The sequence below is a fragment of the Telopea speciosissima genome, chromosome 3 (assembly GCF_018873765.1).
Source record: "Telopea speciosissima isolate NSW1024214 ecotype Mountain lineage chromosome 3, Tspe_v1, whole genome shotgun sequence".
In the NCBI taxonomy this organism is placed as follows: Eukaryota; Viridiplantae; Streptophyta; class Magnoliopsida; order Proteales; family Proteaceae; genus Telopea; species Telopea speciosissima.
The window spans coordinates 17,933,337-17,958,086 of NC_057918.1; the positions used below are offsets into that span (position 1 = coordinate 17,933,337).

The window sequence follows — 24,750 nt, forward strand, 5'->3', positions numbered from 1 at the left end:
TTTCTTTCCTTTTTATCTCATGGAAGAACACTCTCCATACAAACCAATCCAACCCTTGTTAAATCAAGCCAAAAACCCCGTCTTTGAAAAAAAGTAAAGAATGTTATAGAGTTTAAACATAGAAAAACACCACAAATATAGCTCCTAACAATAAACAAACTGAACCGACAGCTTTCTTCTGGGCCCTCTAAACTCAGGAGGCCCACACTGTTGTCTAGAAAGGAACAAACCATCCTCAACAAAGACTCCTGAAGTTTAGAGTATACGCAATACCTCAGGTATCGTCAACCTGTGAGTGAAACACAAAGCTCGGGAATGTAGTCGTGATGTCCCTGTTCATGAAAAATGAGAGTCAGTCTCTAGGCACTAGAAATACTTATGACAAGCTTTTTTTTTCTTCAAGGAAAAACTAATAGAGTAACATTATTCACGATAAAACTTCACACTTTCTTATTAGGTATCTGAAAGCGTAGTGAGTTCAGCCAAGGTTCTAGATGACAAGTTAGCTAATGCAGGAATTGGCAGACTTCATATGTACTTGTGGTATTATCCTATACTGTGACTATCCCTTGGACTACTGGCCTTGGAGCTGTCCCTTCATGGTGTAATAAATGTTCATGTAGCTATCTCTTTCATTCTATCAAAATTTTGTTACTTAAAGTAACCAAGACCCCTCATAGGCCATACTTTGGGTTGCACATAACTTCACAATCACAGAGACATCTGCTTCTTAAGAGTCTCTGGCACCTGTTTTTTCCCCGATGGGTAAAATAGAGAGGATGAAAAGAGAGGCAATGTAATCCAATCATGTGCCCAATAAGATCATCGAAAGGGTGGAACAATTAAATCCTTCCCTTCTCAATCTTATGGATGAGTGAATTGGAAAGAGAAACTAAACATTACTATAGAAAATGAAGAGATCGCCTCAAAACACTCGATACGGGTTTTGAATGGAGTGTGATTGCCTGTAACTCATCATTCTTATCAAACAGATTACATTTTCTTCACATTAAATAGATCAAAACCTTCAAATCCAGATCTAAATCTCAAAAACTCCCAACCAGATAAGAGAAAATAAATAAATAAGACATTGCCCGAAAAGAGCTTATAATTTGGCAAAGAAAGCATACTCTGTGACTGGAAAAATTATGTTCCGGTGTTTAAAGGGCCTGAAAAATCAGAGGTTCAGATCCAGGCGAGTGAAACCGGTGACTCATTATAGCAAGGTTTCAAGGATTTAATTGCCTGAACCGTAGAAAACAATCGAGATCCAGACAAGAAGCTGCCTTGCCTTACCAAATTTCTTCCAAACCCTACTCTGCTTCGAAAACCAGAGCAGAAAAGCTATAAAATCATTTAAAAGAAAAGTACTGAACCTTGAGAATCAAGGACCCTATAAAAAAAGAAAGAGTTCAAACTCAAAGAGACGAACTGAAATCCATATGCAAGAGTATTCATAGCAAGTGGGTGAAGTTGACCCATGGTTTAGGGTTTGAGCTTGAACTTAAGCTCTAGGTTATAAAAACATTTATTTTTTTGAAAGCACAAAAATACATACTTTACAGGACTTCAATAGTAATGAGTCATCATCACTCCCTCAATGGATAGAATCACCTTGGTCTAACCATAATCGCTCCTTCAATCAATAAAAATTATCAACAATATCCTTAGAAATAAAATTTCTCCAGAATATAATAATGTCTCTCTCAGAGTTCCATTATCGGACAATGTTGTCTCCTCCATATTATCAATTTTAAGCCTCCATGACAACATATACCTAACCATATAAAGCCATAGCTTCTTACCCCCTAACAAATGACATTCAGTATTGGTTGAATGACAAACAATTGCAATGATGAATTTAGACAAAATATGCAGAACGGAAATCTATACTTGACTAATGCACATATAGAAAAGAAATAGCTCATATTAAGTAAATATTTACTTGAGATATTGAAGAGTCATATTCTTCAAGAGAGATGGATGTCGTAAAACAAGGCTACGCCACTCTTCCTTGTCAATCTTTCCATCATGTTTTGTATCAGCCTCCTCAAAGGTCTGTAACAGATCATGCAAGTGAAGTCATCCAAGGTAAATATTTATGAGAGACATGACACTCAAATATTTTACCTAATCATGATTCGGTAAAACATGTTCAAGAACATTAGTGCATGAATAACATCGATGTAATAAATTATTACTCTAAGGAATAGTAACATGACAGATTTTAATTGGTGAACCATGGATCATATAACAACAAATTCACAATATCTAATCACAAATGGTTCAACTACTTTAATCATGCCAGAAAAAAAATGAGAGAGAAAAAGAGAGCAACATGGAGGTTGAATAATCAACAGTAGAGATAAGTTAAACATGAAAATTGTTTCAGCTTGAGAAGGTACCTTGTCAATGATACTTTCTATTACATCATCTGAAAGATTCATACCAGATTCAGCAAGTGTAGCTACTACCATTTGCTTCACCTATAAAGAAATCGGTCAATAGTCAGAAATGTTTTGAAATGTACAAGACAAAGTGCAAAAGATTTGTTCTTTTGAGATATTAAAAGGTGAAATGTGGCTCCAAGAATTTTAAAAGACTACTTCTAAATTTACAAAAAAACACAGATTGTCAAGATCTGGTATTTGCTTCAAGAATTTTAAAAGACTGCTAAATTTACAACAAAACACAGGTTGTCAAGATCTGGTATCCTACTATGTTGACCTCTGGTGCACATGTCCATACCACCTCAAAAGACTTTCCCCACCCTTCCTTACACACCAGCTATGTTCCACCATCTGGATGAGTAGATAGGATAATAGCTGTCAAGGCACCACCTAGGTGTCCAACCGCAGTATAGGGTCCAAGGAAACAACACGTCTTATTTGATGCCGGAAAGGCGACCAACTGCCTTGGTCACCTAAGCGTTGCCTTGGACGCCTTGGCCCACCTTGTGGCCTGTGCAGACTTCATATTTGTATGGTGTGTTTTTTACTTTTATATTTATGAAATTGATTTTAATTTTAAACATATTATTGGTTTGTGTATAGGATTATGAAGCACATGCGATACATGGAATCACACTTACATAGTTACATGCTCTATAATTATGTTCCTTAATTATATGCTATTATGATCTTAGTTTTTTTTTTTTTTTTTTTTAAATGAATATGCTTATATTATATCTTGAACTTCGTTATTTGTTGGTTTTCTCATATTGGGTCATTACTAGCATAATTAACCCATATTTGGGATTCTAACAGCTAGATAGATGGGAAATCCTATGGATAGGCCACGTGTCATATTTAGTGGTCTATATGGAGCTTTTCCCATAGTTTTTCCAATGGTCCCTGTTGTTCAAACATTCCCAAACACAATTTGACATTCTCAAAAAATTACGACGACAAAGGGAGAAGACATAATGGTCTGAAATTGACTCATGAATAGAAGAGAACATGGGCAACATGTCCACTGAATTATGCCACGAGGCAGTTTTACCCATGTGTAGGAAAGAGTTCCCAACCCCATAAAAATAATTTCATGTGTTATGGACAAAATCAAATTATGTATATTTGTGTGCGTTTTTTATTGTGTAGCCTATAATTATTTTTACATCATAAAAATAATTCTGCAAGTTCTAGAGAAGAGAAGGGTGCCATGTACATATGTGGACATAATTAAAGATATGCATGATGATGTATTGACTAGCATAAGAACTGTGGGGGGTCATGGTAGTGAATTCCCAATTATAATTGGGTTACATCAAGCATCGGCCTTAAGCCCTTATTTGTTTGCGCTTATCATGGATGATTTAACCAGAGAAATACAAAATGAGAGTCCTTGGTGTATGCTTTTCACTGATGATATTGTTTTGGTGAATGAGACAAAAGTAGGAATTAACGCCAAGTTGGAGTTATGGGAATCAACCTTGGAATCGAAAGGTCATGAGATAAGTAGAACAAAGCCACACTAGGACAGTTAATGAGGTGATGAATATTGATGAGAGAGAGATTCTACAAAGTGATTATTTTAGATATCTAGGCTCAATTGTAAATAAAGAAGGTGATATAGAGGATGTTGTTGCCCAGAGAATTAAAATAGGATGGATGACGTGGAGAGGTGCGTCCGGAGTGTTGTGTGATCAGCGTATTCCTTTAAAGCTTAAAGAAAATTTTTATAGGACTGCCATACAACCGACTATGATGTATGGTGCGGAACGTTGGGCAGTTAAGAAGAGTCATATAAAACTTAGTGTAGAGGAGATGAGGATATTGAGATGGATGTGTGGCAAAACTAGGAAGGATAAAGTAAGGAATGACCATATTAAAGCTGAGTTGGGAGTAGCTCCGATACATGATAAGCTACAAGAGAGTCATTTGAGGTTGAATGGACATGTTCAATAGAGGCCTTGGGATGCTCCAGTATGGAGGAGTGACTATTGCCAAGACTTGGTCCACCCTATTTCTATTGCCCATGTGTCCAGCATGTTTTGACTATTGCCAAGCCATGATTCCCAAATGATAAGAAAACCTGAATCAGACCCATGCCAAAATCCATAGAGTGGCATGTCTTCTGAAGCAGAGAAGTATAATTGTGCAAGGAACAGCTTTAAACGATGATGTTCCCACATACGGCCTTTACTTCTATGAGGTTTTGGCTTAGGAATATCTCCTCATGAACCCCACCTCTCCAAACCTGGAATCAGTCTAACAAAATCCTGGGGGCATACCCACAGCCCCTGAGAATGTTCCAGGTAAGGAAAATAAATTGAGAATAAGAAACTGAGACAAAAGACTATGCCCACTCATGATGCAAAGAGTTCTCCATCAACGGATATCAATTGGGTTTATAATGTCTCTGTGAGCTCTCGATGACAACAACTCAGCCTTATCCCAACTAAATGGGGTCGGGTACATGGATCCTAGCCCTCCAATCAGCTCTATTTGAGGTCATACTTGATACAAGGCCTAAGCTATGCATGTCTTTCCTCACCACTTTTCCTAAGGTCATCCTAGGTCTGCCCCTGGCTCTCTGTGAGCTCTCTCTCTCTCTTAAAATTATTTGGGGTTTTCTAGATGATGTGGCAATAGGGGTGATGTTGTCCACACTTCCTCTGGGAGATATGAGATTACTAGTTTTTCTTTGTCATTAGTGAAGTCGTTATTTACAAAATGGAAAGAAAAGGTCAACCACTATATTAAGAAGTAATCATATTTAAGATCAAGACAGCAGATGAAAAAAATTAAACTAGTAATACGTGTGCCGCGTATCAGACCTAGTGACACTAAGATTAATTGATTCAGCCTAAATATCGGTAACATAATAAATGTCAACTGACTTGCATCGGATGTCAACCATTAAATATATTTCTAGCAACTAAAATAATTTACCTCTTGTCTCTCGATGAACCCTTGTTGCTTGAGATCGTATAATTGAAACGAAACTGTAAATGAACATAAGTGAGTTTGTCGTGACCCACATATTCCAACATAAAAGCAAAACATCTTGAACTTTAGGATTAACTCTAAAGGTGAAAGTTACACTTTATATAAAGGGATACAAACAATGAAACAACACATCAGCTCAAATAGTTTGCAACTCACAATCAATCTTATCGTCAATTGGTGCGTTGGGGTGAAAAACTGACAGAGCGCGTGCAAACTCCTCAAAACCTAATATTCCATTGTGTTTTGTGTCGAACAAATCAAATACCTGCATAGTTAGAGTTACAACCAAACAATCATCATATGAGGTTCTTGGAACTTCCAGAAAAATAACAGTAAAGTCTATCAAAACTTGTTCATCCCCCCACCCTCCCAGATCAAAAAGGGAGCAGGGGTGCAACTGAAGCAGTATCTTATATCACATGGTAATGTTTGATAATTGCCCAAATTTAGTGAATTCGTTGTCCCCATCATCATCATCAGACTAACTGAAGCAGTTTCCCCATATGTCATTTAATGCATTAAAAAATTCTTTTTGTTTGCCATTGGCCACAAGAAAGGAACTGGCAGAATACTAAAGCAACCCCCCCCAAAAAAAGGAAAAAAGAAAAATAAAGCAAGAATAATAACAAACCAAACAAACATGCAACCAAAAAATATATATATAAATCATTTGACTCGCACATGGGGCTGCCAAAGAGGGAAGGGGAAAGAAAAAGACAGGCAGAATAAATCATGGATCAAGGGAACACAGATTAAAAAACAAAACAAAACCAGATAATAAGATTTGAAAAGAGTACCCGATCAGCGAATAAGCTTTCCTTTTTATTTGTCTTGAATAAAGCCAACTGAAACTCTTCCTGTTATTTGCAATCAGTATACCATAAGGATAACTTAGAGAGAAAAAGTCAACAGTACATTCGACACGTGGGGGAGAACATAAGCAAATCTTTCCATCCCATAAAGATGTATACATTACAAGGCATTTTCCAACTCAACTATGAAAACAGAATAGAAACATTGAAATTATACCTTGTTGATCAACCCATCATCAATTACAGCACTGCTTATCTTCTTAAATAGCTCATATAGTGCTTCAATTTCACTAACACTAACTGCAGTAAAAGAAGGGGAGGCAGAAAAGAAAATTTATAACCTAAAAAAAATTCTTCACTAATTGCTTCAAGAGACCAAGAAAGTACAAAAGGATAACCAAGTAGAATAGATCTAGACATGAAGAAATTGCATTAGGTAAATGACTAAGAAACTCATGGTAAATGACTTGAGCAAAAAGCACTGAAAGACAACTAGAAAGTAAAGGTAAAGGTAATGTGATACTGCCAAGTTTTAAGTGTAAAAAATATACAGACATACAAATGTCATGTTTTATCTGAAAAAAGGATAACCAACCAAGAAATAGAAAAAGAACAATATATGGACACCATGTTGGTTGGTAATACAGAGCAGATCTTGAATCAAGCTGCAACACAATTCTGGCACATGATAACTGCCACCAGTTTCAAATGAGATATATCAACATCCAACATCTTGACCACTTCCCAACCAGTCCACCCATGAGGAAGGGACAACATCTAGAAAGGAGATAGAGGTTACAAATTACGTACAGACAGTTTCCCTTGCAAGAATTTCTGGATCTTCAAGGCCTGTTGTTTGCTTACACAAATCTAGATCACAACACCTCAGCAGAACAGAAAACAGTTGCTTAATTCCCTCTAGGCACTGCAACATGATATTCTTCGCTCATCAACACACTCCATACCTGGTGGTAAAAAAGATAACATTGTAATATCACTCCAATCAATATAACTAAAAATAAACAGCCGCAAATTTATAGAACAATTTACTCTGCATACCCAAGCCCAAATGCAAGGGAGTATAGAAACTGCAGAATGAACTTAAAACTTAATCTGTTATCGACAATGAAATGAAATTGTTCATTCTTTTTCTGATAAAAAATAAAATGTTAACATTTTCTGTTCATAAGATTACCAGTTCTTGGCGGCTTTAGGGACCATTTGACTCCCTCCCATTTGTTCTATTCAAAGGCCCTTTTTAGATTGCACAGAGTAACAAGTAAGACAACAATTTCAGTCTTCTGAATCACGGAGGAAAAAAAATTTCCAAGTCTCAGACGGAACCTGATGATGTGGCTAAATACGGGTAATTTACAGCAGATTGCTGCACAAACAGTGATCCGAGGGTAAGAAGGCCAATCTTCCAACGAATAAGTGGAAAAATAAAAATTAACTAAAAATCGAAGACATACTGAAAATCAGAAATATAATTGAAAAAAAAAAATTCAAACTTCAATTTGATAATGCTAGAAAGTAATTACCTTTTACAGGAGAGAAAGCGTTTCTATCGTCCGTTGATAGGCCTCTAATGAGCCGGTGATTGCGATTGAGCGGCTCAGATCTCTGATTGACTGGAGTTGACGTATGGTACCTGAAACGTATATTCCTCCATTATTTCTTGATTTGTTCCATAATTGAAAATTGTAGTTGTGCAAAAGGGAAGAGCCGAAGTCGAAGAAGAAGAAAGTTTCGCCATCTCAATCCAATTGAAGAAGAAATAATCTAATTAGAGAGAATAAAAAAGGAAAAACACTAAAAATCCAATTGGACCTACCTGTGCCGGCCATCTATCACCACAGAACAGAATACGAGTCGCAGCAAAAATCAAGGCACAACCATTAGGGTTTGTTTAGCGAACAGGAAAAATGTTTGTACTTTTGATAACTTTCAATTTTGAGTAACCTTTTTGAATTTCAAGGTTTCAGGAGAAGTTTACCTTTAGAGATTCCATTGAGGACATGAGTGGAAGAGGAAGAAGAACTCAAAGATTCTGCAAAATGTCTCGCTGTATATGTTTAGGTTCCTTCTCTCTCTCTCTCTCTTTTTTTTTTTTTTTTTTTTCAAAAAAAAAAATTTCCTTTCCTAAATTTTGTGGTAGATATGTTTAGGTTCCTTCTCTCTCTCTCTCTCTCTCTTTTTTTTTTTTTTTTTTTTTTTTTTTAAAAAAATTTCCTTTCCTAAATTTTGTAGTAGATGATTGCGATAAAAAAAAGGTACAGTGTATTATTATGTACTGTAACAATTGAGACTTTAAAGTAATTAATTGATAGAGGACGTACATAATAATGTATGACATGTTGAATGGACACATCCATCATACATCATCCATGCATTCAGCCCATCGAAATATAAACGGTAAAATAGTTTTAAAAAAATAAAAAATTTCAAACCCCATACATATCATATCGATATTGGTTTCAAATTAGACCCGATACGTCCAAATTCAAATTCGATTTTGAAATCAGTTTCAAAGATGGAAAGCTTTGTAATTATAACAAGGAAAAAAGTTCGCATGATGTCAGTGTATAGAATTTTGTTTCTAGGTAACTAAAGAACCATTCATTAAAACATGTGAAACATATGAAATCAGAATTACAATAATTCTAGGTCAATGAAATGGAAATAAACCCAACAATCCTACACATTCTCTCTCCATATTAAATGTCTTATACGATAAACAAAACCATTTATTATTATGTGTATTGAAGGAAACCGAACTCTAGCATCATTGGAAACCTCTCATCTTATAAGTACGTTTTCTAATTAATACTCGTATCATATTTAATAATTATAGTTTTTAGAAAGGTTAGTATATATCCACGAAATACATATGCCCTTCGTAGTTTTGCCCTCTTTCTCCTTATTAAGGATATGAGTTTTGTCGACTCTGTTACTCCCATTTTGACATTTATGATGTTAAAGAAAGTAGATTGCATGTCCATCATTTTCCCTTATATTTTCATATGTTATTAATCATATTTAAAATATTCTAAAACTAATTACACAATCATTAGGGTAATAACTAAACTATAAAGTTTATGTTGTTGTGTTTAGAAGCCTAGAAGAAAAAAAAAAATTTCTTCTCCATTTTATTTATTTATTTATTAATTTTGGTGTACAAAGCGGGTGCAGAGAATTCCTTTGTTTAAATGTAAAAATCATCTGTATTTTTACAAAATTTTTATTTATCACTAATAAAAATTTCTCACCCGAGGGACGAAGAAAACTCCAACTCAACGAGAGCAAGGCTTCAACCAGAAAAAAAAAGAGCAAGACAATTCCAAATTGAATTGCCTTGCTTTATGCACTTGACAAGATATATATATATATATGATTAATTAGATTTGGAGTTCATGACAATATACTGATTATTACATCAGTTACATATATATGGACCAAAACAAATCGTTTCAAAGTTTATCTCATTCTTGATCAAGTGTGGGTCAGCTCTAAATCTGATCAAATCCACGTGAGCTGTCCAAAATTGATTTTACTAAATACGATCATACTGGGTTGAGTTCTGGTTTCCTTCCATTAAAACATACTTTTAGAAAATTAGATAGATTGAAAATTTATTGTCAGAGAACTGCAGATTACTTTTCGTGACAGCTTCGAGTGTTGACTAATTATTTCTAAAAAGTATTTCCAAAACACAAACTACAAACATCTATAAAAGAACAAATCAAATTGCCTTTGCTTTCTGTACTTGACAAGATATGTTATTATAGCTAGATTTGGCATCTCATCCCAAGATATTGATTATTACATGAGCAGCGTCTGCACCAGCGTTGGCCAATGAGACTGTAGGGGCATCAATATACGTTTGATTTTTGATTTCATAGTGTCAGGATGGTACTTTCACATGCACAGGAGACACATGAATCACGTGGTCAAGTAACTTTGTTTCTCCCTTTATATAGCGTCTAAATGACAGATCGTTATCCTCTCTAGTTATTGCACGGTGTAGTGTTACATCGTGCGACACTGCAGAGGCCATGTGGCACAGTAGGATGATGCACATGGCCTATGTAGCCACCGCACGATGGAGCACTGCACTGTGCAGTAACAGGATAGGATAAAAATTCCTAAATGACATTTCTATTCCTCGAAATTTTTTTTTGACATCTTTAAATCACTAAATGTATTTAGAATTTGATATTTTCCTTTAATTACCCTTTGTTTTATTTTCAAAAGTTTTTTAAATTGAGGGTCATGCACATTTTTTGAATGTACATGTGAAATGACAATATATACTCTCATTGGAAAAATTGTGTATTGTACTAAAAAGGCAAAAAAATAATATTACAAATTAGGTAATACCTTGAGGGTTGTCAATAAAAAAATCTCATGTAAATTGATTCACAAACCTTCCAATACCCTTGAATGACCTGAACTGTGTCAATGTTATACAACTATAGTGAATAATTCAATGTTAGAGATCTTTGCTTAAGGAGAAATGATATCGAATGAAAAGAAAGTGAAGAATCTATAATTGATTCAACTCTTGAGTTATAACACACATGCAATTTTATTTGAATTTTTTTATTTTTAATATAAATCAGTTTTTGAGCAATTTCCATTTTATTGCATTTGCTGGTTTTAATTGTTTGCTTTGTGATCAACAAAACTGGTATGTTCTAATTTCTTCTTCGTTTTCTTGAGTTTATGTTTGTGTGTTTGATGGAATTTTGCTTGTTTGCAAAGAGGTTGTTTCTAAACTCGAACCTGTGACCACTTGACCACAATGAAGCAATTTTACCATTACACCAAAACCCACCGTCATTCATGATCTAAGTGTGGGTCAACTGTAAATCTAAATAAAATAGTATTAGGACGAGTGAAACCTGCTATTGAAACACGCTTTCAGGTGATTAGACAGATTGAAAATTTTTTCTCCGTCAATTGTATTCCATGGCCCATAAATTTCAATTTATGATTCTAAAAACGGAACAGATTTATCAAGCGGTTGTTAGGGTGTTTTTCCGTTTCTCAAAACGAGAAAACACAAAAAACCAGTTTCGGGGAAGGTTATCAAGTGGCCCTAATTTTGCTAAAAAATATTTCCAAAACACAAAATACAAACTATATCTTTGAAAGATAAAATCAAATTGCCTTACATGATTAGTTAGATTTATGGACCAAAACAATTTGTTTCACAAACCTTATCGAAAACCTTGATTATAGACTTAAATGACCTGAACTTTGTCAATTATGTACAGCTGTAGTGAATAATTGATCCAAGGTTATAAGCCTTGTGAGGAGAAAATGAAATAATCGAATGAAAAGAAAAGTGAAAAATCTATAATCGATTCATGTAGCTGAAGCTGAACCTAATTAGTTGGACAAGACTTATTAGTTTAGTGTAGATGAGTGGTTTTATCTCCCATTTCCAACTGTAGTTTCTAATAAACTGTCAGTCACATTAATAGATGTCTAGAAGAAAGATTAGTAGTAGAGTGGTTCTATCTGTAATGGAACCACCTTCTCTGTTGTGGGTTCCAACTTCAAGATCTGTATAGCCTTAAACTCTTAAGTATGATTCTATGGTCATTACTAAGTACCCTTGCTAGCTATCTTCTGGGACATGCCTTAGCCCAACTCGGGTGGCTGCCCTTTAGAAGGCCAAGGAAATTAGAGAAATCAGGCTCAATGATGGTGACCGTGCCATACTCATTGCACTCGCTAACACTGGTATTAATGTGACAATCATCGATCGATGCTCAGATGGTGGATGCTAATGGCAAACTTCTAAACAAGAACATCCATGGGAGAAGATCTATTTTGGGGCATAAGAGGTGGGGGAGGAGCCAACTTTGGGATCATTCTTTCATGGAAGATCAAGTTGGTTCATGTTCCACTTGTTGTGACTGTTTTCAGAGTCAACAAGACCTAATTAGAAGAAGGTGCAATCAAGATTCTTCGTAGGCTCCATGAAGATCTACTCCTCAGAGCTGTTATAGCTGCTCCTAGAAGCCTAAGTGGTGAAACGAGAGTAACAACTTTACTTGATGTCTTGTTGCTTGGCAGTGCTGACAAACTTCTTCCATTAATGGAAGAGAGTTTCTCTGAGTAGGGTTTGCAGCTCAAGGACTATATCCAAATGAGTTGGATTGAATCAACCCTATTTTTTTTTTTTCATGATCCCTCTTAAAGAACCCTTGGATTACTTACTGAAGTGGACTCAAAATGAGGGATTTTCTTTTCAAGAGTAAGTCTGACTTTGTGAAGGAACCCATTTGAGAAATTGGGTTGGAAGGTTTGTGGAAAAGGATTCTTGAGGAAACAGATGTGGCTCGGGTAATTTTCAATCCTTTTGGTGGAAGGATGAGTGAGATTTCAGGATCTGAACTTCCTTTCCCACATAGAGAAGGGAATTTATATATGATTCACTAATTGATTGCATAGTATGAACAAGAAAATAGTACAGCATTCAACAAGCATATTAGTTGGATAAGAAGGGTGTATAGCTACATGGCTCCACATGTTTCCCAATTCCCAAGGGTTGTATATGTTAATTATAGGGATCTTGACTTAGGGACCAACCAAAATGGTCCTACAACCTATTCACAAGCCAAGGTTTGGGGTCAAAAGTATTTCAAGAGCAACTTTGAAAGATTAGTACATGTGAAGACCATGGTCGACCCAACTAATTTCTTTAGGAATGAACAAAGCATTCCTGCTCTTAACATCTTGGAAAAAGAAAATGGATATCAAAGATGCCGTGGATGAGGTAGCTTGATTTTCAACACAGAATATATGATGGCTTCAGCTTTCAAGGCTTCTTACATATTCCATATATAAATGTTTCACTATAATATTCTCTTTTTTTTTTTTTTCATTTTCTTTTTTCCTTCGAGTTGGTAAGATGCTTCTAATGTATAGGCATGTCTAGGTTTGGATTAAGCATGTGTCAAATTTCAAAACCTAATTCAATCAAACACCCTCCCATGTATTGGTATACATTTCGGCCATCCATATATGCCCATGCACAAATAGTTCATTATTTATTCTTCAAATAGCATACATAGTAACATGAAACATAAACAAGAGAGTTGAAAGATAATCAAATTTTCAATTGCTGCTCAATCTAGAGTCTTTGTCCAAACCACTCCATTCTCGTGTATCCAATGACAAACTTCAATTAGGCCGGGGCCAAAACCTAGAATCTTAAAAGCAAGATGTTTTGGAGTCCAAGTTGATGTGTCATAGTGACATGCCATGATCGCATGATTCACTTTCTTCCGAGCATGTATATCAACTGCATATACTTTTACTTTCGGTAAAATGTGACAATAATAGACTTGAAATGGGAATGGCTGACTATGACATAAGGCTGGTGGTTCAGAGAGATTTCCATATATGAGTTTCACAGATCCAATTGTAACATTCTCATAAGATCCTTCAATGCTCTCAGTACTCCATATATGTACATGGTTTCCTAATTTCTCAACAACAAAATCGATTAGATCTTCGGCGGAAGTAGCACATATGCTCTGCTCGCCTCGAATATTGGGGCTTTCCTCACATATCTCTAGGGTATCTTGAATATACTCATCCATGTTTGATTCATCCACCACACCAAAAATCTTCTTCAATTCCTCGATTCGGGTAAAAGAAAATGGGATTTTTGAAGCTAGAGATCGTGGCAAGAATGATTTGTATGACATTGGATCCCTTAGATCAGGAATAAGCATGAAATCTCCCTCTTTCACCATTGACTCCCTAAAAAATGGCACTCCCCCTTGACTGGTAACTAATAGGGGTGTTTCATTTGGAATGTGTTCATATTTCACTATTTCTGCAATCCATATGGCTATTGGTGGTAGTGTTGTGTTGTTCATTGTCTTCTTTACCAGTGCATTTGTAGAACAAGCAATATTAGCCTACTTACAAAAGGAAGGCAAGTGGGAAGCTAATTCATTTTCCTCCACCAGGTTGATAAACATTACTTCCTGATGGAGGTTTAATGGAGAAGCCTTTGTAGCTAACCAATGAGGAGGATGTGAAAGACCAATATGCTCTTTCCAATATTGTGAGAAGGTATTTTCAGCTTGAGAACCCTGCAACATTATGAAGATAAAAAAAAAAAAAACAATTGAATAAGAAAGGTAAAAACAAGAAAAAACAATAACCATGTTGAAATGAATGGATCAAAATCATCACTTTCTTACTCTAAAATATGTTAATATCATAATTCCAAGCAATAGAATGGGATGGGTCATGGTGGAACTGAAACAGAGAAAGGAAAGAGTTGGGACTGTGCCTTTATGGGAATTGGGTTTGTTGCATGAAGAGGGTGTGTTTGAAATTATATAGAGGGAAAAATTATAGTACCAACAAATAAGAAGGGAGAAGTTATTGATAGTCCCTATGCATCTAAACATATTCTGTAATTTCTTAATTTTTAATATGTAAAGTGAAAATTTTCTCTTTTATGAATACTATTAAAGCAAACTTCCAACCGTCCTTCAGCCCTCAAATTTTTAAATGCCACAATCACCCCTCAAATATGTTCATTCTCATAAATTCAATTTTCTTTTTTTTTTTTTAATATATATATGGCATAGTTGGACAACCAAGTTTTTTTGACTCGACTCGTCCTTTTCAAATCTTGTTTTTATCATCTGAGAATGTGAAATTGACCTCGAATGCATTCCAAGAATGTATACCAAATGCTACCTAGATCTTCATGTAAAATTTTGAACATAATCATTGATGGAATACATGACGAGAAATTGTGGAGAGAATCCAACCCTAGAGTGTCTAAATCACTAGCGATAGCAACTTTGTGCTCATCGGTATTTTTTTTTTCTCTTCAAATTATTTATTTAGTTATGTGATAGGAGAAGTGAAAGGGGAGAAAAGGAAGAAAAATCAGATTTAATTTGTAATTTTGTTATAAAAAAGCAGTGAACTCAACATATATTTCCTTCCCAAAAAGATAATTGCAAATGAAAACAAGAAAAGATGACTAAGAAAAGCGTGTTCGATGAAAGGAACCCAAACCTTCCCCTTTTAAAGTTTATAGATCACTTAATTCCTTCGAAGTTCCTAACTTACCAAAAATTAGTATGCTAAAATTTTTCTAATAAAATAACACATCAATTAAAGAGTTAATATCCTGAACTGGTATTTAAAAGAAGATATCTTTTTTTTTTTTTTCTGTGGAGAATCCCAGCCATACATTTTTTAGGTCAAAATAACCTCCCACATGGTTGTCTACGATGAAAGGAACCCAAACCTTCCCCTTTTAAAGGTTATAGATAACTTAATTCCTTTGAAGTTCCTAACTTACCAAAAATTAGTATGCTAAAATTTTTCTAATAAAATAACACATCAATTAAAGAGTTAATATCCTGAACTGGTATTTAAAAGAAGATATCTTTTCTTTTTTTTTTTGTGGAGAATCCCAGCCATATGTTTTTTAGGTCAGAATAACCTCCCACATGGTTGTCTAAAAGAACAATTCGAATTTCCACTCTAGGAATCAATTTTGAGACTTTTGAGTCAAAATGCATGAACATGGAAGAAAATCTTTAAGAGGTGAAACTTGGAAATTTTAATCATAGCAAGAATTGGAAGAACAATTTAGGCATAGCAAAGAAACATAGTTGTTATTCTAGAAAATTTTGGTAGTAGATATTTAAGATATGCCAAATTTTTTGTTTTAAAATCTTTTTGACTGGCAGGCTCTAGAGGGAATTTTTTAGACCGACACCAATAGTTTTGCCACATGAAAGGATGATGTAGCAATTTCCTGTTTACTGCCTATGCTATCTTGGGTGACGGTATTGTCATCGGAGATGCATAGGTGGCAGCTATGTACCAGAAGGTGGTGGCCATAGCCAGGGTTCATATTAAAAAAGTTCGGACTTAAAGCTGGCAATAAAAAGCATCCATCTGTGCTTTCGGATATGTGCTATGCACAGTGTCACTAGTGCGAGTCAAGTCCATATACAACGGGACCATATAGCCAACTATTAGTAGATCAAATGCTCCTCTTTCTTTGATCTTTCGGAGTAGATCTTTCCTTAGTCGAGTCAGATCTCGTCCAGAGATTTCGTTTTCTGTTGGAGTGATTAGCCCCAATTCTTTGCAGATGGTTTTGGGAATGGAGAAAGAGGACATCAAGTAGAGAGGGAGGGAAATGGTCAGAAAATGGTCAAGATTGGGAAACAAATGTCAAATTTCAGACTTAGATTCAACTATATACTCTTTTGTGTATCAACAAATTCACTTGTATTTTCAACTATCCATTTATTTTTCAAATTTTGCATTTTTTAGTGGATTTTAAAATAATATTTTTTTCCACTTCGCCAAATTCATTTTGGCTATAAATTAACATGTGAACAAGAGATCTTGGGCTATAGTTTTCCACAAATTTAAGCACTCATGCGGTAGATATTTGTGATAGTCCAAAGATACTGCTGGACTACTAAAATTTCTCCTAAACATACATGAGAAAAAAGCTTTTTCTTTTCTACATCCCAATACTACAATTAACTGCTAGTGCCAACTCAAATTATTACAGGCAACCTCTATCTTCAAACAATTTTTTTTCATATTTAAAATAGCAATGCACCTCAGTCTATGCAACTTTCTTACTTTGAACATTCAAAACTCATTTATTTAACCTTTCAAAAACTAGGAGTTACATCTTCGAGTATACTCCTTAACAAGCTTTGCAAATGACGAAGATTTGTTTTCTAGCAATTTGGCTGGGGAATCATATTCCAATACAAGTCCTGCTTAAGACAAGAAAACATGTTAATTGATTAGGCAAGCACTAGAAAAGAATTAAAACTGAATTGAACCCATTTGATTGTGGTGAACTAATTGCTATCTACTAACCATTATCGAGAAGGAGGACCATATCGATATCAAGAATTGATGTTATCCTATGTGCGATTGTGATGACAGTAGACCCTGAGAAGTGTTGATTTAATGTTTGTTGAATCAGATAATCAGTCACACTATCCACTGATGCAGTAGCTTCATCAAGTACTAGAATTTTACTCTTCTTGAGCAATACTCGCCCTAAACAAAGTAGTTGCCTTTGACCCATGCTCCAATTCTCTCCATTTTCAATCACTATGATAATCACCATATGAAAATGGGTTAACTATTCAGGATCTTATTTTCATTAACTTATCTTTCCCTACTTGTTAAAAAAGGGGTTAGGGGACTGGGAGTTTGGGTAGTATACTATAAGTGTTATATATATATATCATACAATAATGCATTTGTGCATGGATCAATTGATGTTGAAAATCTTTGGATAGAATTAATATGAGAAGAAACCAACCTGTAGAATCCAGCTTCCCTTCTTTCTTTCCAACTTCTTCACTAAGATGACATTTATCTAAAGCCTAAGACAACAAAAAGTCCATGTCAGCTTACCACCTTGCCTGAGTATTCAAGATGATGGAGAATTAATCATTTTTAACCTCTTAATTATGAGATGTTGGTCATTGCCAATTGAGCTACCTCTTGGGGTATTAATCATTAATAGTAAGCTAAGAAAAAATATGAAATAAATAAGCAAGGGTTGCGGAGTGGAAATGGAAAACTTCTACCCAAAAAAAAAAAAAATGGAAATAGAAAATAAGACAATAAAAATAGGGCATTTCCCAAGACCCAACTACGAAAATATTTAGGCCAAACTTGGCCTAAATATGATTCAATGAATATACGAAATGGTTTCAATGTATTAACGGAAAAGATTTTAAAAATTGAATAAAAAATAAAAAAAAGACGACCATAAGAAAGGAGTTCATAAAGATATATGTCCCAACTAGTTAATTGCATTATTTTTGTTTTGTGTGAAAATCATCAATAAGCAAAAGATGAGTCTTTGTCACTGATTAAAGATCATTCGTGAAATGAAAAAAGCCTACCTCCCAAATTTGTTCATTAGTGTACTCTTCAAGGGGGTCAATATTGCTTCTTAGAGTCCCCTCAAACATTGTTGGGTCTTGTGGGATGATGCTCAAGCTTGACCGCAAGTCATGAAGTCCAATCTTAGAGATGTTGATACCATCTACCAAAATCTGACCGGTGACAGGTTCAAGCATACGGAAGAGAGCTTGTACAAGAGTAGATTTACCACTTCCTGTACGCCCAACAATGCCAATCTTCATTCCTTCACGAAAAGTGCATGTGAGACCTCGCAAGACAAGAGGAAGGTGTGGGGCATACTGGACCTACATACATATTAAATAATTAATCATGAAATTTAACAAAATTCCATAAAAACAAGAAGAATTGTCCAACACCATTAAGATTCAAAAGGTCTATTCCATTAAATGAGGAAAATGGCAAGGAAATAAAGATATGCGGAATCTAGATTGGTGATTACCTTTAGATCAACAATATCAACTTTTCCTTGTGATGGCCATTCTTGGCCTGGCCTAGTTTCTTCTACCAATAGAGGAGATTCACTAGGGATGCATGCATACTGCAATATTCTCTCAACAGATATAATGCTATTCTCAAGTCTGCAAAGATCCCATACGACTCATTGCATGCTAAGACCAAGCCCATATGTGACTATTAAACCCACAACACCTTCAAGAGAGAAAGAGAGAGAGGAATTAAATCATGCTTTCATGTAAACAATCAGTCATAGTTTCCCTAAAAGATGATTTTATAAGATCTAAGGTCAACTTTTTACCAGGTATGAGTAATCCCTTTGGCATTAAGATCAAGAAAACTAAAGAGATAGCATAAGTGATGGATGTTAACATATCCATGCGGAAGCATAACCACTCCATTGCACCGGAAATATGAAATTTGAGTCGGGAATACCCATCGACCAACTTGAGATTTGTGTTCATAAACCTCTCTTCTTGATCGAAACACCTAATAGTGGTAGAACCTAAACTAGATTCAGCAAAATGTTGTATAATTGGAGCTTGACATACTCCAACTAGTCGTGAAAGTTCTCGTGCTGCAGATGCATAGTATTGCTATAAGTCAATGTTCATAAAGAAGTGAGGTACAATGTTAAAAAAATGTAAAGAATGTATAGTTAGTGAGAAAATGATATAGTTTTTTTTTAAAGGCTCTTAGTTGTGAGCTACTAATTTTTATATGGTTAACAGAGGCACCATCATCATGGATGAAGTTGTAAGCAAATAGTTATTTTGTTTTTTCATTTCAATTGTTCCCTTTTGAATGGTTACTATTTAATTTTTATTTTTATTTGATGTTGATTGAATTATATACATTACTTGAGTTGAATATATCTTGAAATTTACACACCAAATTCTTTTATAGAATATTGTTGAACATGAACATAACTATATTTGAAATTTTGTGGGATCTAATTTTTTTTTTTTATCGACTTTTAGCCATTTTATCAAATTTCAAATTCAATTAAGAATTGTATGCGTACATATCCAATTTTTTACAAATTTAATTTTTCTACTAATGGACTGGACAATATGGACTTATTTATTGTCACCAATAATACATAATGTTCAGTTTAGTACAAAAATGCAGCCTCGGTGCATAGGTGCAATGCTTTTGTCTGCCTAACATAAAGCGTAGTCCACATGCTTCACTTAGAGAAAAAAAGAGGGATATGAAAGAAAGATGTAAAACAAAGATACAAATGAAGGAAAAAGTGTACTTTATTTTTCATTGCAAATTATCAACTAATTACTAACGCAACCCTAGTTCCTGCCTAAATATCTAATGCATGGCAGTTCTATTGGGGTTCATATTTTATTGGTGTGGGTTGTTCATATCACCACCTATTTATATATCAAAGACCCTAAATGATTGAGAATTCCACTTTCATAACTTCGGCAAACTTAGTTCAGCTATTGAAAACAGAGGGTGGAAATCCACCATGAACAACTATCATATGGTCGATTTGACTAAAGCAGCCCTCCACATGACTTGAAATGGTTGAACTAACAAAACAAGGCTCTTAGTCAGGCCTTGCAATAGACATTTTCTTTGCATCCGCAATATTTATTTATTGAGAGTTACTTATTAATTTTCATTTACTAATTTATGATTTTAAAAGTATTTATTTTATCTCATAATTATTGACTTATTCATTATTTAGCTAGTGCAAAAATGAGAAACTATTCATTAAATAATTTGCAAAATTTATCCTAGTTGGAAGGCTAAGTATGGGGTCCTTGGTTGGGACACTTAATTCCACCGCATAGAAGGATCATATGGTAAATCCAAACGTTGGATACCTAGGAGATGGTCTAAATAGACCATGTGTTAAATTTCATACTCAAGTTCTTTCAATTATGCCCATTTATGTCAATGCACTCCCTCGATTGTCCCTTGCCCCATGTCAAATACATAGATTTTTTTCAATGATATGTTTTGCCACATGGTCAACTCTATTTGGATGAAACTTAATATGTGAGTAGGGGCTTTGGGTTTTACCTATTCTCAAAATTTCAGCCTAATCTAATTTGATATATGGTAAAAGTAGACACCTGACTATGGCTTAGTTAAGTGGATCGCCAAAACAAAAACCTTCTCCTTTTATTAATTGTTAACTTCTATTAATTAATATCTTATTTTTAGTATGAGCTCCAATTGACAAATATACCAACAGAGCTAATAGGCCATCTTATATTTTTACGTATACACATAAAATATCTTATGCATATTAAAAGTGTAGCCAAGTTATTTTAGGTGCACTGTTAACTGTAACAATATTAGTCTTGTTTGATCCTTTCTTCCCAAATAATTTTGGTAAACGAAAAGAGTTCAAGTTTGCATTAATTTATATGAAAATGTGTGATTGGAAAAAGGGATTTCTTGGATATATTCTTCATAAATTCAAAGAGAATATTTAAAAAAATATACTTTAACAACTAAGCGTATATGCATCCATCATTAAATCAATTTTGGTGTGAAAAAATAAATTCATAATTCATTGATCAAATAAGCTTGAACCAACTTGTATTATGTCCTATTAATCATAACAAAAATAATGTTGAGCTTCGGTTGTAATTTTAATCATGAGCAGTGGAATTGGCTATAGAATTACCTGATACGAAATGCATGCGACAGTCACCGGAATAAAAACTATTAATATTTGCCATGCGACCTGACACAAGACTACTGCAGTTCCCAAGAATCCTATGAATGCGATAAGAAATTCTTCAAAGTGATGTGGAATAGAGATATCAACTGCACTTTGATCTATGGATGCCTGCATAAAAAAATTGAGTTTATCTAAAATTAAATGTATAATAACTAGTGATCAACATTATCATTTTAGTCCCAAGAGTAAATAAACATATTTACTAACCCGATTTAGTATCCTTCCACTTGGAGTAGAATCAAAAAATGGCATGGGAGCACAGAAAATGCACAAATGCATTTTGTTAAAGAGAACAGTGGATGCCTTGTATCCAACAGTTGCAATGAGCATGGACCTTAAAAGTACACAAAAAGAGCTTCCAAGGAACAAAGCAACATAAACAAAGATGAGAGTGGATCCTCTAACATGAGGTCTCACATCATCCTCTGAAACGGGAGTAGCTAACACCACCCAGTACATACTAATTATATGTAGAAGATTAAAAAGTATTTGTGCCAACAATATAAATGGTACAAAAACTCCTTTATATGCGGCAGTAACATACTTCCAGTATAATGAAATACTAACTACACCCTTTTCTCTCTTTTCTTCTTGGATAAGTTGCCCTTCTGGCCTAACTAATTTTTTTGTTTTATAGTTTTTGGATTCCTTTTCTTCATCATCTTGAATAGAAGTCTCATCATACTTCATATTACCATCTTCCTCACCATTAATTATAGTAGCTCCACGATCCACAGAATTAAGGTTTGCCAAAGCTTTCTTATGTGCACCCTCTAATTCTATAAAATCAGTTCCATAACGAAGAATTTCTTCGTATTTTCCCGCTTGAGTAATCCTTCCATCTCTCATAACCTGCAAAACAAGAGAAAGTAAATAATCACCCTCAAACTAAGTTGAATGACTTGAACTGGGAAAGAAAAGGCACACTCTCACCAATATAAGATCAGCAGAAGGTAAAAACTCCACATGGTGGGTAACATAAATTACTGTTTTTGAACCCAAAAGTTCCCAACAAACACTCCTGTCATAGTAGTCAGTTCACATTCAGTCACTTAAAAATAATTTCTTAATATTTAAAAGAACCACAAAGTTATACATATTAATATAATGTATTTTTCATAATGATAAGTATCATTCAATCGTAGGTTTTATGCAAGAACATGCGTTACACAATATCATGTGTTTGAATGTCTTGTTTGTTTAGAAAACCATGATTTTATTCCTTTAATTAGACCAATATTTAAATCAAACTCATTTTCTGATGAATAAAATTGTGATGTAAGCAATGATATGTATAGCTTCAAGACAATTTAATCAAAGAAAGGTTTGAAAGTAGAAGTCAAAAAGAGAGTACCTTAAATAGAAGAGTTCCTGTGTGAGCATCCACAGCACTAAAAGGATCATCAAATAGATAAATATCAGCATCTTGGTACAAAGCACGTGCAATCTGGATTCTTTGCTGCTGCCCACCACTCAAGTTAATCCCCCTCTCACCTATGATAGTTTGGTCCCCAAAGACACACAATTCTAGGTCCTTCTTCAATGAACATGCTTCAAGGATCATATCATACCTTCCCTTGTCCATTTCCTTACCAAATAATATATTGTCTACTATCTTACCAGTTTGTATCCAAGGTGACTGTGCAACATATGCCTTCGTCCCATTCAACTTAATGGATCCTGATAACTTTGGAATTTCCTCCAATATACATGAAAGTAGGCTTGACTTGCCTGACCCAACAGAACCACAAATAGCCACTCTCATACCATGGTATACTCGAATATTAATATCTTTTAATGTGATATTAGAGGAATGAAGGTCCCAAGAGAAATTCCTCTTGACTATCTCAACTGCAACTTCAACACTATCTTTTGGAAGCTTTTGTATTACATTCGGATGAAGATCATCAAGACAGAGAAATGAGGCTATCCTGTCAAGGGAAACTTTAGTTTGAACTACCATGGAGATTGTGTCTGGGAGATTATAAATAAGCCCTTGCAATATCTCAAATGTTGCAAGTGCAGATAAAATCTTCCCCGACTCTAATGGAATTTCTAAAAGCAGACAGAACCCAAAAGTAACTATGGATACAAACATGGGAGCAGACAAATAGACAAAGGAAATTATAGCTGATAAATAAAGTAATTTTTTTAACCATCTTGTTTCAAAGTTTCTGAGCTCATTTATTTTAGTCAAAAACTTCATCTCCCAACCTTGGAACTTGAGAATTCTCATGTTCCTCAGAGCCTCAAAAGTCACCTTCATCCGTCGATCCTTTGAATCCATCAACCCCCCTTGAAATTTCTCTTGTAGTTTTCCTAGTGGAACATTTGCTAACATCAAAATTATTGTAGCAACCAAAGATACAATTGAAGCAATCCCAAGGCTCTTGTACAAAATCAATAACGCTAGAACAACTTGAATAGACACCCTCCATATATCATGCAAGTACCAACTGAAAAATCCAACCCTCTCAACATCAACGCTCATCAAATTAATATTCTCCCCACTAGTGCGGCTTTGCTTTGATTGGTTTGAAAGCCTAAGACTCTTCTCATAAATTATTGCGAATAAGGCAGCACGGACCCTAATTGCCATCTTTCGCAATTGAAAGAATAAGTGCCTCTGTGAGAGGCAGTTTATGAGTTTTGAAAGAAAGAAAATAAACACTAGCACAAAGCCTTTATATTTTAGTTGGTAAGTACTATTGAGATACTGAACAAAAGCATCAATAAGATATGGTCCAACATAAGAAGCTAGTGTGCATACAATGGATAATAGAGTCGTCCATAGAATTTCTTTCCACGTTGAGAGAATCAATGCTTTCGCTAACTTGAGTGTGCTTATTTGACCACCATTACCACTTTTATTATCATCAAATTCAAGTTTATTTCTAAAGAGAGCAAAGACCACATTGGCACTATCACAATTGGCAAGCTGAGGAACATCTTCAAGGTCAAGTGTTTTTCTATACCCAAGTGCAAGCAAAGGGCCCATCCATGCAAAAGTAAAAATACTAAGAAGATTAGCTTTGGCATAAGGAGTTACACTCTCACCACCGACACCTGATCCTTGCCCATTGTCACCATTCCTTTGATTGCTAATTTTCAAAAAAGGCTCTAGAAGGAGATCTTCATCTTCTTGCCTCTTGCCAAACAACCCAGCATAACCAATGAACAAACCAACAATAATGGATACAATATCGGAGACCCATAGCAGAAATGGTAAGGATGAGTGTTTCCAATACAAACCAAGATGTATAACAAGATAAGAACAAGACATTAGGAAGTAGAAGGTCCACCAAATCCTTAATAAAATGGGGAACTTGCGCTCACTTGAATG

General features: G+C 34.9%; 2 protein-coding genes and 2 pseudogenes across 6 annotated transcripts; 1 reads left to right on the forward strand and 3 right to left on the reverse strand.

Annotated features, from left to right (window-relative positions):
• On the reverse strand, nt 1-8,373 carry LOC122657070 (calcineurin B-like protein 3). 5 transcript variants are annotated; one of them, XM_043851830.1, is made up of 11 exons: nt 8,259-8,373; nt 7,804-7,913; nt 7,607-7,646; nt 7,073-7,227; nt 6,480-6,562; nt 6,248-6,307; nt 5,607-5,769; nt 5,394-5,446; nt 2,406-2,486; nt 1,946-2,058; nt 1-332 (listed from the first exon to the last, which is right to left on the reverse strand). In XM_043851830.1, exons 4-11 carry the CDS (start codon nt 7,194-7,196, stop codon nt 275-277), a joined length of 735 nt encoding a protein of 244 aa, XP_043707765.1. In that variant the 5' UTR covers nt 7,197-7,227; nt 7,607-7,646; nt 7,804-7,913; nt 8,259-8,373; the 3' UTR covers nt 1-274. The 5 variants fall into 5 exon arrangements, with proteins under 5 accessions (XP_043707765.1, XP_043707766.1, XP_043707767.1 ...); XM_043851831.1 differs by lacking the exon at nt 8,259-8,373 and adding an exon at nt 8,097-8,135; XM_043851832.1 differs by lacking the exon at nt 7,607-7,646 and having other exon boundaries at nt 5,607-5,715.
• A 3,648-nt stretch (nt 8,374-12,021) lies between these two features.
• LOC122654918 lies at nt 12,022-13,080 on the forward strand (annotated as a pseudogene).
• Nucleotides 13,081-13,404: 324 nt separating this feature from the next.
• On the reverse strand, nt 13,405-14,608 carry LOC122655584 (polygalacturonase-1 non-catalytic subunit beta-like). The gene is made up of 2 exons (XM_043849806.1): nt 14,494-14,608; nt 13,405-14,382 (listed from the first exon to the last, which is right to left on the reverse strand). The coding sequence occupies exon 2, from the start codon at nt 14,161-14,163 to the stop codon at nt 13,405-13,407; it is 759 nt and encodes a 252-aa protein (XP_043705741.1). The 5' UTR covers nt 14,164-14,382; nt 14,494-14,608.
• Nucleotides 14,609-16,872: 2,264 nt separating this feature from the next.
• LOC122655581 lies at nt 16,873-24,540 on the reverse strand (annotated as a pseudogene).
• Nucleotides 24,541-24,750: the final 210 nt, after the last annotated feature.

Excerpts from the sequence above, each read along its gene's own strand:
- LOC122657070 (XM_043851828.1), bottom strand. The coding sequence starts at position 7,196 with ATGTTGCAGTGCCTAGAGGGAATTAAGCAACTGTTTTCTGTTCTGCTG. Across the intron at positions 6,563-7,072 it reads TCTTGCAAGGGAAACTGTCT|TTAGTGTTAGTGAAATTGAA; the intron begins GTACGTAATTTG and ends CTTTTACTGCAG. Across the intron at positions 5,447-5,606 it reads AATTGACGATAAGATTGATT|TTTCGTTTCAATTATACGAT; the intron begins GTGAGTTGCAAA and ends GTTCATTTACAG.
- LOC122655584 (XM_043849806.1), bottom strand. The coding sequence starts at position 14,163 with ATGAACAACACAACACTACCACCAATAGCCATATGGATTGCAGAAATA.